The sequence below is a fragment of the Salarias fasciatus genome, chromosome 20 (genome assembly GCF_902148845.1).
Source record: "Salarias fasciatus chromosome 20, fSalaFa1.1, whole genome shotgun sequence".
Classification (NCBI taxonomy): Eukaryota; Metazoa; Chordata; class Actinopteri; order Blenniiformes; family Blenniidae; genus Salarias; species Salarias fasciatus.
In genome coordinates this window covers 29,815,822-29,828,898 of record NC_043764.1, presented here as the reverse complement: position 1 = coordinate 29,828,898, position 13,077 = coordinate 29,815,822, and the positions used below count along the sequence as shown (strand labels likewise).

Here is a 13,077-nt window from a genome sequence, read left to right as displayed (position 1 = left end):
TTAGGCCTAACTGTAGCTTAGTGAAAAGCTCGTGTCTGTGGCTTGCTGCCCATGTACTTGCACCAGAAGAGGAGAACTCCTTCCTCGCTCTTTTAGCAGCGCTCGAGTGAAATGTAAGTTTTCTTCTGCCTGGTGGGTCTGTGCTGGAGTTGTGGCAGTGCTAGAAGCCGGTCTTTCTACTTTCTGGAAGCTCCATCCTCAGTACCGCTCAGTTGTTGCTGCTAAAGCATCTGGCGGAGTAATGGCGGACAAACCGAAACTTAAGGATTACCAGGCCAGCGGGAGCGCGCATTACGTCAGGCTCAGAGCGATTCGTACCCGAATCACTCATATGCTGTGCCTTCAGTGCCCTGCACAGGAAAATAGAATGCGGCTGCGATCTTGCAGAAATAGCTCTTGCTGCCCAGTCAGGCAAGGTGAAAACGTGTGGGTGTGAATATTGGAATTTAATATTTAAACTGCGCTGTGCTCCTTTTATTTGTCTAAAGGGACACTATTGCTGATAGGAAGGGTCTCTTGATGTCTGCCAGGGTGGAATATGTACGTTAAGGTAATGTTGCATTGTTCCACACTTTGATGGCCTGCCAGATGTCTGTATTATGGCCACAGTATTATTAGATATTCACAATAATTCCTGCGCTTGTAGTCAGAACAGCCATTAATGTGAACGGCATGAACGTTAAGAGTTATGCTGTAAAACCCTCCATTTAAAAGTGTTAGTGTCTGGAAACACGGCCTGCACAGGGAGAGAACATGCAACTCAACAGAAAGCCAGTCCTTGTCTTTTTATGAACAGACTCCACAGCTAGAGTTCATATTAAAGCCACTGGATAATGTTTTGAGTGAGAAGTGGACCGGAGTCTTCCAGGTTGGGGTTTTCTGTGTGGAGTTTGCATGTTCTTGTCTCTGGGCTTTTCTGTTGTTGTGTAGATGTGTGTGGATTCTGTCCCAGTGGACCTATAAAAATTTAAAAGTCCTCTTGTGAACTGAAGTAGAAATAAAACACTTTTTTGTGTGAAAAACATGTTTGCATATGTAGTTCCCTAAATATTGAAATCAATTTTCTTCCCAAAACTTGGATTGAACTTCCTGAATCAGTAACTTTCACACACGGTCCTTTATATTTAGCTTTAAATGACCCCAGTCTGACCTGCAATCTCTTCAGGTTAAATGGAACAACGTCTTCAGTGTTCATCCTTGTGGACAGACCTGCTGCTCAGACTTGTGGACATTTTGTGGCATGTTGAACCTCAGACTCATTCAGGGGTTCTTTATTGCTTCCGTCATTCCTGGTGAGAGGAAACGGGTGAAATAGGGCTGAATACATTTCTCTTCATTTTGATGTGTCAGTCTGATCAGTGAGGAGCTGTTTGTTTGTTTGAGAATTAAAAGAGCTGCAGTCTGGAAAAAGTTTTTGACCATCTGTCCCGCCGTGAACTCCACTGCGGTGGATAAACAACCGCCGATGGGCTGACAGACGCTCTCCTGGCTGATCGCTGCGTCGGCTCAGTTCGACATTCAGAAAACCAGACACTCAGCGCTGCTCAAACTGCAAACTATTAGCCTCTGAGAATCGTGTGAATTGTAGTCTGCTGTGACACTGAAATGCGCGCAGCTTTTTGTGTGGGAAGTTTTACCACATTTCATTTTAAAGCCTCAGATGACTTAAGAGTAGAGGTTTTATTTGCTGATGACTTTCAGCAGACGCTCACAACAGTTCAGCGAAGTGAAGTGGGCCGTTCCAACCCGGTAGATGAGAGTTCAGGGCCGGTGGGGCTCAGCTTCACACTGCATCAAGATGTCTGTCTGCTCCCTAAAGTGACATTTACTGACAGCTGTGTGATCATGAACGTTCTCTGAGAGTTGATCAGTGGCCATGTTCACACGTTAAACCAGCCTGTCAGCAAATCTCAAGACGAGATTATCAACGTTTGAAACCAGAGCTCATCTTTAAACCTGCTGCGGTTAGGCCCGTCAGGCTGTGTTTTATGATTGTGTGTTGGAAGTTTTAGCGCTGTCAGTTGTCACTCCTGCAGACAGTCCAGAACACTCATTGACCTCTTGGCATGTTTGTTGGAGGGAAACCCCTGAAAGCAGAGGAAGAACCCACATCCTGGAAGAACTCGGCCTTTAATATACAGGAAAACAAATGAATAAAGTTCACATCATACAGACTAAAAACTGGCTTTCCTGGAGATTGGTCACAAGGGTTCAGTTCTTATATGCTAATTATCAAATATTTGTATGATTGTTTTCTTTAGCATCTGTAAATATTTGCAGGTAAGAATCCGACACTAAAACTGCACATTCAGACTAAGCTGTGAGTTTGTTCAGTCTTCCTTCATATTTCCTCAGTGACTGGTTCTTCAGTGTGTAGCTGTCAGAGGAACACAACTGATGGACTGTAGTTCAGTTTATATCAGAAATGTCTTTTTAGAAAGCAAGCAGACATGAGAAAGCAGAGGGCTCAGATGAGAGGGAGATTCATGTGAGACTGAGATGGGAGGATAGAAACTAAAGGCGATCCTTCACTGCAGGTTCAAATAACACACTCTCAGGTCGAAGTGTGTGTCAGTATATTGTTGAAAAGCAGGCAGGCTAGGATGAAGTAATGCTCACTTGCTCTCCAAACCACCTGCAGGATGTCTTTACCCCAAAGCAAAACCTGTTGGGAGTGTGTGGATCATTACGAATGGTGCTGAAGGACGCGTCCTGGGTTCCACACATTGAAGGTTTGTGGGGTAGAACTCCTGGAGAACAGCAGAAAAGAGGAACACTGGGTAATATTTCCAGACCTGAAGGCTTCATTCTTCCTGGTCTGGTTTTTACATTGAGACAACATAATGCACAGAAATCTCTGGAATGAAACAGTGATCAAGATAAGGCCTCTCTCTCTTAACAAAAACATCTCATGGGTTTTAGTCATATAATTAATTATGCAGCACAAACACTGACGAGCTTCCAGAAACACCTGCTATTTCCATTAGATCTACGGGATAATGTGACTGTTGAGGCCCTGCAGGAAATAAATGAAACAAATGTGAAAAGGCTTAACTTGCTAATCTGTATTTACATGATTGAAAAAGAGAAGTAAAAACTTTCTATCGATGCAGCCTTGATCACAAACCCTCGCTAGTCCTTTCTGCTACTGCTGTGAACTTACTTCTGAGGCTGGTGACTCAGATCAACACAACTTGGTCATTTTCTATCAAGGGGTCCAACATGCTGTGTGACGTCTTCAATATCAGCTGATTGATCCTGTCACTGCCGGATCAGCTGCTCAAAAAGCATCGCCAGAGAAGTTTCAGGAATTTTAAATCTTTCTGCATTGCACAGGGTTCTGATGCTTTATAATTTCTAATCAGGTTAATCATGATGGATAATCCCATAGTTAACAATTTTGACAATTTCACTTCTGTTAACTCCATTATTTAATGAGTTCATTTTCATGGGAGACTCAATGAGAAGAAAATAGAGGATATGAATTCTTCATTGGTACGCTGCAATTTGATGGGATGCTGTGCATGTGCGTACAAGCCCATTTTCAGAGAGAAATGAAGTTACGATCAGTAAAAAAAAAAACATTTAAATGTGGAAACTACACGTGATTCCTGAACATGATTTAATGAGGCTCATTTGAAAACGTGTAAAGGGAGAGCAGTGAGCCAGCAGTGGAGGAATTATTCAGAGAACTGCAGGCTTCATGCTGAACCTGCTGAAGGTCATTTCTGAACAACCTGGTGAAGCAGATCAACAGACCTCAGTGTCACGTCAGGAGATCGCAGCACCTCACACTCCTGACAGCTTACAGTAAATCCCAACAGGAAAACATGAGGGCTGGACTGCATGGCAGCATTTCACCTCTTCATCAACAATGACGGACGGATTGGTCGACGCGGGCCCCACTCCAGAGGACTCCTTTAAAACCACACATAAAATATTGACTGGAATGTTTTTTCAAAGTAGTTTTCTATGACAAAATGTGTGATTTACTGAGAGTAGTGAAGAACTACTGACACCTGAATCAGTAATTAAACCAGAACAAACTTTTTACATTCATTGCCTTAAGGAGTGCAGATTGGAAGGTTTATAAATATGTGTGAAGTATAAGTTTAATACCACACAAGTTTAGGCATGATCTCCCGATATGAGGACATTAAAATCCAGATTCAAGTGAGGACCGCAACATGTCAGTGTTGAGCACACTGCTGCGAACAGCATTCTGAAACACACAACTTACTCAGCTTGTCCAGCTGCGAACAGATAATCCATGAGCTGCTGACGCTTCTATCTCCATTCAAAACTAATTAATGTCACTCTACTTCCTTCAAAAGAGGAGAAAATGTTTCCTGGTGTACCTTTCAGAGGAAAACATTGAGTTCAGTTCTTCTCTCCTGTAAAAGCTGTCCTGAACACATTGTTGCATCCTAATATTTCTCCTGACTTCTTCTGATGAGAGAGTCCAGGCAGAAAGCAGGCTCTGTCAGTCCTCACACCTCCCAGAAAGCATCTTCCCTCCTCATTCTGGAGACATGAACTCATGTGAAGAGAAATATGTGTTTCCTCTTTAAAAAAACGCCCCACTGGTAGAATCCTGCGGTGGTCTCTGTACGTCTGGGACTGTACATGACAACTCCTGCTGGAAATAAACAGCTGGACTTGAACGGTTTCTGTTATCTCTATAAGAGAACATTCCTTCAACGTCTTTTAATTCATAACATTTTCTGGACTATGACTTACACCTGAGTACATCTTTCAAAAATACAGACACCTTTATTCTCCATATCCAGATGTTGATAATCCCGGTCCATCAGCTGCTGGTCCAGAACTTTCTGTGAATCTGTTGCTCAGCTTTTAGCTACAATTAGTCTTCTTTGTTTTTCTTCATTACAGGAACCAGTTCCTTTCTCCAGTCCCTCACAAAGCTTCGCCACACACCTCTCCAGTCTTCTGCTGCTGCTCTCTCTCTCTCTCTCTCTGTCAGTTAAATCCAGCAGTATTAGAGGTTATTCTGCTACTGTAGCAGCGTTCTGATGTCACACAGTGACATCTAGTGGCCACAGATGGTACATACCCCATTTATCTCCTCAGACAAGTCACATAACCACTGCCAACATTTACAGAAGTGTGACTTCCAGTCCGGTAAACAAAGGATTCAGTGTTTGGGACCTAAAACCTCCCAGTGGAAGCCAAACGATGAGAACAGCGGCTTCCTCCTCCTCCTCCTCCTCCTCCAGCTTCCACTTTCGTTCTGCTTTTCTCTGAGACCGGGAAACTGTCTACATGTGTGCGTCTGTTTGAAGCAGCCACAACAAAAAAAACACGAGACCAGACAGACTTTGTCAAAGTTATTATTGTAGAATACTTTGATGTATTTTTTCTTTCATACAGACAAAAGGTGTGGACTTAATTCCCATTAAAGTATCTTAGAATTTCATTACAGATTTAGTCTACAGTACAGGTGAGTTCTCCTCATATATAGATTTTATTCGCTTAAATAACAGGCAGGTACTCTTTAATATATCAATAGTCTTTATGGGTTTTTTTTTTGTACTTTTTTTTTGGTCTTTTTATAATTTTTCAGCACAGTTAAGGCTGTATTTTCTGTCGCAGAACAGCACTGCGTTGTGCCAGGAGGGGAACTGATCCACACACAATAGTTACAACAGTATGTACGATGAATAATGTAAAAGCTCCGTCCTTCCCGTCAGCAGCATGGCAGTAATATTGGTGGCAGATCTAAAGGGCAGCCCCCCCCCCCCCCCTAGAAAGCGCACGGCGGCACTGCAACTTCTTGCGCTCTCTAGCTCTGCGCCGGCCTTCAGCTCTCCGTCCTCCCCCCAGAAAAAACACTCAGTCCAGCTCCTCCAGGTCATGATGAGGTACGCGTGATTTTTTTTCTTCTTCTTTTTCTTCTGTATTTGTATCTCTTGTTGTCTATTTACAGAGCGGCGTCTCAGGTTTTACGAGACGGTGAGCATCTCTGTACCTCTGCACACACTCAGGGCCGTTCCATGGACATGAAAACACAGCCCTGGGAATATGCTCAGAGGATGTTGCAAACCGTTTGTTCCATCAGTGGAGCACCGGTGGAGAAAAATCAAGAATATAATAATAATCATATAATAATAATTATAATATTAATAATAATTACAAGCGCTTCTGGTTGTTGGTCCTCTTTACAAACAGCAACAGGAGTAGGAGAAAGGGGGGGAAAAAAAGTGTAACAGGAACATAGTACCTGTAAATAAAAGATGCACATGTGCACATTTGGGCAAATCTGTACAGTGCTGGTTGCAGTTGTACAATTTATAATTTTGATAAATAGAATATATTCTTTTTCACATTTGTGTTTTGCCTTCTGTGAATCTGTCTCACAACATCAGGATGGTAACGTGGCTATTGACAGATGGGACTGAGATGGTTTTGAACTGGGACTCTGTCAATGATGTACACCAGTGGCACCCCCCCCCTCCCCCTCATCCTCCCCCTCCTCCCTCCTCCCCCTCCATGTCTGCAGTCTTTCAATTTGCCATTGGTTGGTGTGTAGCGTGGAAAGCACTGAGGAGCCATGCTCAGAGGTGCTCAAGTAGACACAGGCTGAACCATGTGTGTGTGTGTGTGTGTGTGTTGGTGGTGTGTGTGTGTGTGGTGTGTGTGTGTGTGTGTGTGTGTGTGTGTGTGAGAAGAGGGGAAAACAGAGCAGGTGTGGAGAGTTCAAAGCACACAGAAGTGACAGTGGCCTAAATGGTTTACCAACACATAAAGAGTGACATTAATGATACCCAAATGCATGCTTCAAAAACAGACAGACCGATACAGAGCCGCCCCCCACGGGGGGTTCGGCCATGATGATGATGAGCATTCGAGAAGAAGACAGAGTTCTGTACAGGTCGGAGAGCCCTGCGCACATCCTAAAAGCAGACACGGCGGACACGTGCGCTCTGGCCGCGGCGTCCCCCGTCACAGGTGAGTCCCGGGTCTGGTGGTACGCGTGCTGATACCACCATGGCAGTCTGTTGCTAGTGTCTGCCCGAGCCTTCTGCTGGCGGCGGGACCGAGTCCGGGCTTTCCCACCACGGGGCGGGGGAAGGTTCGGAGATGGGTCGGGGGGACGGTGGGGCGTCTGGGAAGGGGAGGGGCTCGACGGAGGAGGGGAGGGATGCGATTTTCTCTGCGGTTTCCGAGGCAACATGAACTCAGCAGTCCCGCCAACACCTAGTGCAACATGGGAAGCGGGGGCGCCAGGGGCGCCTGGCGGCCCCGCTCTGGAATGGTGCCGTTGGTTTGGAATGTCATGTGAATGTCGGGGTGGAGCGGGGCGGAGGAAGCATGACGCCAAACGTGGCTGTCGCGTTATTTTTGTTTGTTTTTTTTGGGTTGTTTTTTGGGGCACATGTGCTCATGCAAGTGTTTATGGCCTCTACTGTTCAACACGAAGCTTCAGCACTAGCATTATCGTTAGCCGAGCAAAAATACTGGAAACAGAGGAGAAACTGCCTGACTGGCTCTGGTTAAAACGAATAAAATCATTCAGGCAACAGCTCCGAAGCTCACCGCTTCTGTTAACACATAATCCTCCAGATAAACTCTTTCTACGCAGTCTGCGATCTCACAAGCTTTTCCTTCACTCACAATCAAAGAAATGTCTTTTAACGCCACTCAGTGCCTGTAATTTGACACCAGCCTCACCTTCTCTAACTATGCAGAGGATGATATAAACAAAAGAAAACGTCAGATTGTCCAGACTGTGAAACCCTGAGGCGTCAGCAGGACATGCAGTTCCCCTCATTACTGAACACTTTGGCCACGTTTACTAAAAAACACTGAAACACTTCATGAAGTGAATGGACTTCACTTATATTGTGCTTTTTGACACACTAAAGCACAACTGGAGGTTCAGTGTCTTGCCAAAAGACACCTAGGACTGGAAAGGATGAGATGGGGAATCAAACCACTGACCTTGGACGAGAAACAAGAAGCCTCACTCGCTCTTTCTTTCTTATGTTCAGATAACATATGAATATCATAATGAAAATATTATTTTATAACCTCACTTCAGTGCAGCAGACATGTTCAAATATCTCTAAGCTGTAAGGAAAAAACCAAGAGAACACAATGCCAATTTAGCCCACGTGATTAGCGTGAAAAAAATCAAATCTTGTGTTCAGAGTCTTGTTTGGTTATAATGTGTTTTAGAATTCACCCTCAGACTGGTGACAGTGGGGATTTTCAACTATGGAGGACCTCTCGCTGTGTTCTGAGGGATTTGTAAGGTCGTGTTCAGGACCGTGATTCATCAACCTGAAGCAAAACAGACTCGTGCACATGGTGCAGGTCTCTTTGCTCTATAGGGGTGTTCAGATTACTTAGTACTTTTTTGTCAGTTGCCGTCTCACTGCCAAGAGACGAGTTTCTCTTGCAAAAGCTCCCATTCAGTGAGAAGCTGAGGTCCTTGTAGATTCTTGGGAGACAGCCGGGCCCACAGCTTTCCTTTGACTATAGTCACAATGCTAACAATGCTAAGCTAACTGAAGTCTTTCCTGGCTGCCAACCTCAGTGGAATGGAATATAAAAAAGAATCTGGACGAACACAAGCTGGATGTACCTGATAGATCTGAGCGGACTTTGTTGCCTGAACCTTAAACTGAACTCTGATCTTGGACACAGGCCAGAGACTTTTCTGTTTTAACCTCATCAACGGGAAATGAGCAGGAAGAAAATGAAACGACCTTCGGCGAACAGGGCGACCGATGGCGTGACGAGGACAACCCGATGGCACGTGAGTGGGAGCGGCTTCGAAGTCAGTGCAGGTTAGTCTTTAAGGGCCATCGCCTGGCATTGCGGAGTTTTGATGGCGTTTAAAGGGTTAATGCTTCACATGGTGCCCGTCTTTTTCTCTGAAAGAAGAAGCCAGGCACACACACACACACAACACACACACACACACACACTCAACCAAACATGCGGACGAACTGGAAACGCTGAGCGAAACAGCGAGGGCGTAAGACGGTGAAACAGAACGGACAGTGGAAAGAAGACGTCACCAGTAGGCCCCACGTTCCCCCCAGCATGACTTCATGGACGTGCAGCTCAGGTTGGCGATGTGTGGGGGCGTGTTACATCCAGATGAATATGAGATATCACACAGGAAATCATGTCATGACTGAGAAACGCTCTCACGGACTCATTACTGGGAACACCACCAGCTCTGTGTTGTCCACCTCATGAACATTCAGACCATATTTCCCAAACTGTCCGTCATTTTTTGCAGCCATTCTATTCTCTAGTAGGTTTCAATGAACAGTGTCATTGTTTGCATTTTTTGTTAGGTTTTTGTTGTTTTTTTTTTTTTCCAGAGACAAGACGACCACACAAACACACACGGGAAAGAAGAAGACAGAGGAAGAAAAAATCGAGAGAGAAGATATAATCAAGCGAGATGAAAGAAAGAAATGAATGAGCACCATTATGTCGAGAAATGAATGACCCGAAGGACGGGAATGACTGAAGTCTAGTTAAAGCTTTAACAAAGCGTTTCACTTATATCACAAGCAAAGTGGAGACTCTGAAGTGGCTGCAGTCAGATAAACGGTGGGATGAGGCAGGCGGGGTAGGACAACCGCACGAATGAGGAGAAACCGGGTGAGTCAGCCCCCCCGAAGCCGTGTGGCACTGCTCTGCTGAAGGCGGAGGGGGTACGTCCGCCCCCGTACCCCCGCCCACCCCCCGCACCCCCCCCCCCCTCCCAACACCCCCCAGCCCCGACCATCGCTCAGGACAACACAGTGAGAGCGGACCTGTGCGTGTGTGCGACGAGCGGGTTCGTGAGGTCGGTCGGTTCGTTGGGTCGGGGCTGGGCCGGGAGCGGGCGGGCGGCATTGCTCTGGGGGGGGGAGGGAGAGTGGGGAAAGGGGGCGGATGAGAGGGAGGGAGGAGGCGGGGCTTGTTTGGCGGAGGCGGTGGTGGAGGTTGGACTCCCGGTCTGACCCCCACCACGACTTCTGACCCGGAGGCGAGGGCAAAAGGCGCAATGTTCCCAGGGAGCCGCGACGCGGAAGCCATTGTCCGCTCCCTCCGGCGCCTCGCCCCCCCCCTCGGCCGGCGCTCCCTCCCGGGAGCTCGTCGTCGAAAAGGGGAGTGGATGAAAATGTCATGTGCACGTCCTCGGCCCTCTCACGCGCTCACCCGTCCCTCCCCCTCTGCCTCCCCGCGTTCAGCTCAGTTATAAGGACGTCTCCACGCAGTAGAGGTGGCCAGTTGGGGGGCGGGGGGCTTTGCCAACTTGTCCCTGCCGTGATGGGTGTGGTGCTGATGGTGCTGGCGTGCTGCCGGGGGCTCCGGTTGTTGGGGGGGACTGCTTCGGCGGCGTTCTTGTTGCCGTGGGCGGCGGTTGAGTTGGATGCTGCTGCTGCTGCTGCTGTTGTTGTTGTTCCTGTTGCACGGGGTCACCGGGAGGCTGTGCTGGCGGTAGGGGCGGGTCGGGCGGGTGCGGGCGGGGGCTGGGCGGGGGGGATGGAGGCGGCTTGCGGAGGGCCGGGTGCAGGTGCTGGTACCTGCTGATCTCCGATTCGTCGTCAACGTCGGTGTCGTCGATCAGCGGGATGTTGTGTATGAGGTCGTTGATGAGGAACTCTGGGTGGGGCCCATGAAGTTGTGGATGGAGTTGCGGGATTCTGGTTTCTCCCGGCCCTCGTACCAGCGAACTACGGAATGCTTCACCACTCGCATCTGCCGAGAGCAAGGAAGATGAGGGAGAGACCACAACGAAAGAGAGAGAAAACCGTCAGGCAGAAGAACGGGCGGAAACGGAGGAGGGAGACCAGAGACAGACAAGAGTCCTTTGAGCAGACAGACAGATGTTCGGACGGACTCAGGACCAAGAGGATACAGTTCAAGTTTCAACCGTTTTGGTCGGAATCAAGTGCGACACATGACACAGATCCAAGTCTATACCCTCCTCTTATAACGAGACAGGAGTGTATTTGAAAGCTGACTGGTTTGAACTGAAGACAGAGGTGACTGCTGCGCTGGTCTGTGACATCGTCACGTGGTCGCTGTGCTGGCTGACCTGAGAGGGCGATCGGTTCACCAATCAGTGAGATGCTTCGAATATTCAACAGCTTTCCAGCAGACATGAGTCACACGTAAATGTCAACTTTCTGTACATATCCAACTTAAAATAATTTGAACAGTAGAACTATTAATTCAGCAAAAAGTCTGTTTAATCTGATCTAGTTTTGTGTTTAGTGTTCCAACTCTCTGCACGCGTTTAGTTTGAGGCCAGAGTGGCTGAATTTACTGAAGTTTTTCATATTTCATGAGCAGGAAAATCATAACTCTTCCAAGTCTTGATGAATACTTTCAATATGAAATATCTAAGAAGTCTGAACTTTACTGAGCAATGTAACAAAGTGATCTTTAGTGTTTTCATCCGCTGCCTTCTTTTTTATTATGACTTATTATAAAAGTTATAAATGAAATGACTAAGCTGAGAAAAAGCTTCCTGCAAAGCCCAGATTTCTGTCCTGCGGCTGCACCCCGTAACGCTCACTGACGATTTCTGCCCACTCGATTAGACAAGTAAAAATGTCAGTTAATACTGCTGATAGTTAATAAAATCAATACAATATACATGTTTCTGACATAACAAAGGCAAACGTTTGGATTCTATTAGGTTAGAATAACTTATTTCAATCGACCTTGGATAAATCAACTGAACAGGAACGGACAGAAATTCAATTGAAAGTAGGAAAGCTCAGGAATAATTCTGAGTGAACCCACAGTCTAACATAAAATTCAGAAAAGAATCCATTGAATTTTAAATGAGTGATTCACACTAATTCCGTCAGTATGGTAAGACGACTCTTAGAGCACAAATAGATATTTTATAATTGTTTCTTTATATTTTGTAGTTAAATAAAATAAATAATTTAAATAAAAGTTAAAAACTAGGAATTAATTTTTCTCATTTAGAGTTATTCCTGACGACACATCTATAGTTTTAAAATAGTGACTTCATTAAGATGGTGTTATAAGAGGGGTATAGGACGTGTCCGTTGTGTCTGATGGCAGCACTGCAGGATCATCCTGGTTTAAAGTCTTCATCCTCCGGATCCTGTGTGTCTCCAACAGAACAGAGTGGAAAAAGAAGAACCCAAAGTGTTTCCAAATGAGTTGGCTGATGACATGTTTCTGTCAGTTCTCACACAACACTCAGGCCTGACGAGACGAGAGCATTCAGGAGCCACCACAAACACCACAGAGGCTGCAGACGCTTCACCACGCACACACGCTCGCACGCACGCACACACACACACACAGGTGAGTGTGCATCATGTGCCTCCATTCTGAGCCAACAATACAGGATTTTCAGCACATTAACATGTTATTGAAGGAACGTTGAAATCTTATTTATTTTAGGGAAAAAAAAATACACAGGGAGAACATGTAAACTCCCTACAGAAAGGCCTTCGAGGCCTGGACTCAGACCTGGGATTCTGTTACTGTGAGGTGAGGTGAAGGTGATGGCCACTACACCATCACGCTCGAAACAGCTGAAGTCTGACTAGCTCCAGTTAGCTGAGGAAGACCCACAGAGACGAGGGTCATCAGTGTTAACCTGGCGTTAAAAACAGAGATTTTTAAATCAAGTTCTTTTCCTGTTCATCCGTTTTACGGTGGGGATATTTCTGCCATTGAAATGCTGTTTTTTCACTCTAAAACTGACGCGAGGTGCTGGAGGCTTGAGCTCACCCTGCAGAGCCCAGTGATGATAAAGGCCTGTGACTGCCTTCAAACGGACACTTTGACCTAAATGACCTAAATATTTTTAGAGGAAAACCACATTTTTGTTAGTAGAATATCTTTATCTAAATCACAAGTTTGAGTATCATAACGTATACTTAACAAATATTGTAGCTTTTAGTGTAAACATTACATGTTCCTACGTTGTAGCCACAACAAATAACTATGAACCATCAGATCAATACTACACATGTCTGTTTTACCACTTTTTCTTCATAAATTAATGAAAGAAAGAAAATCCTTCATGGAAAAGGCCTTCATTTGATCTGG

General features: G+C 45.8%; 1 protein-coding gene across 1 annotated transcript in view; it reads right to left on the bottom strand.

Annotated features, from left to right (window-relative positions):
* Positions 1-10,225: 10,225 nt before the first annotated feature.
* The window catches only part of atp2b3b (ATPase plasma membrane Ca2+ transporting 3b), a 46,072-nt gene continuing 43,220 nt past the window's right edge, over positions 10,226-13,077 (bottom strand). The window contains 4 exon segments of the mRNA XM_030119649.1: positions 10,226-10,257; positions 10,260-10,515; positions 10,517-10,642; positions 10,645-10,731. Of these exon segments, the coding sequence (XP_029975509.1) occupies positions 10,226-10,257; positions 10,260-10,515; positions 10,517-10,642; positions 10,645-10,731 (501 nt within the window).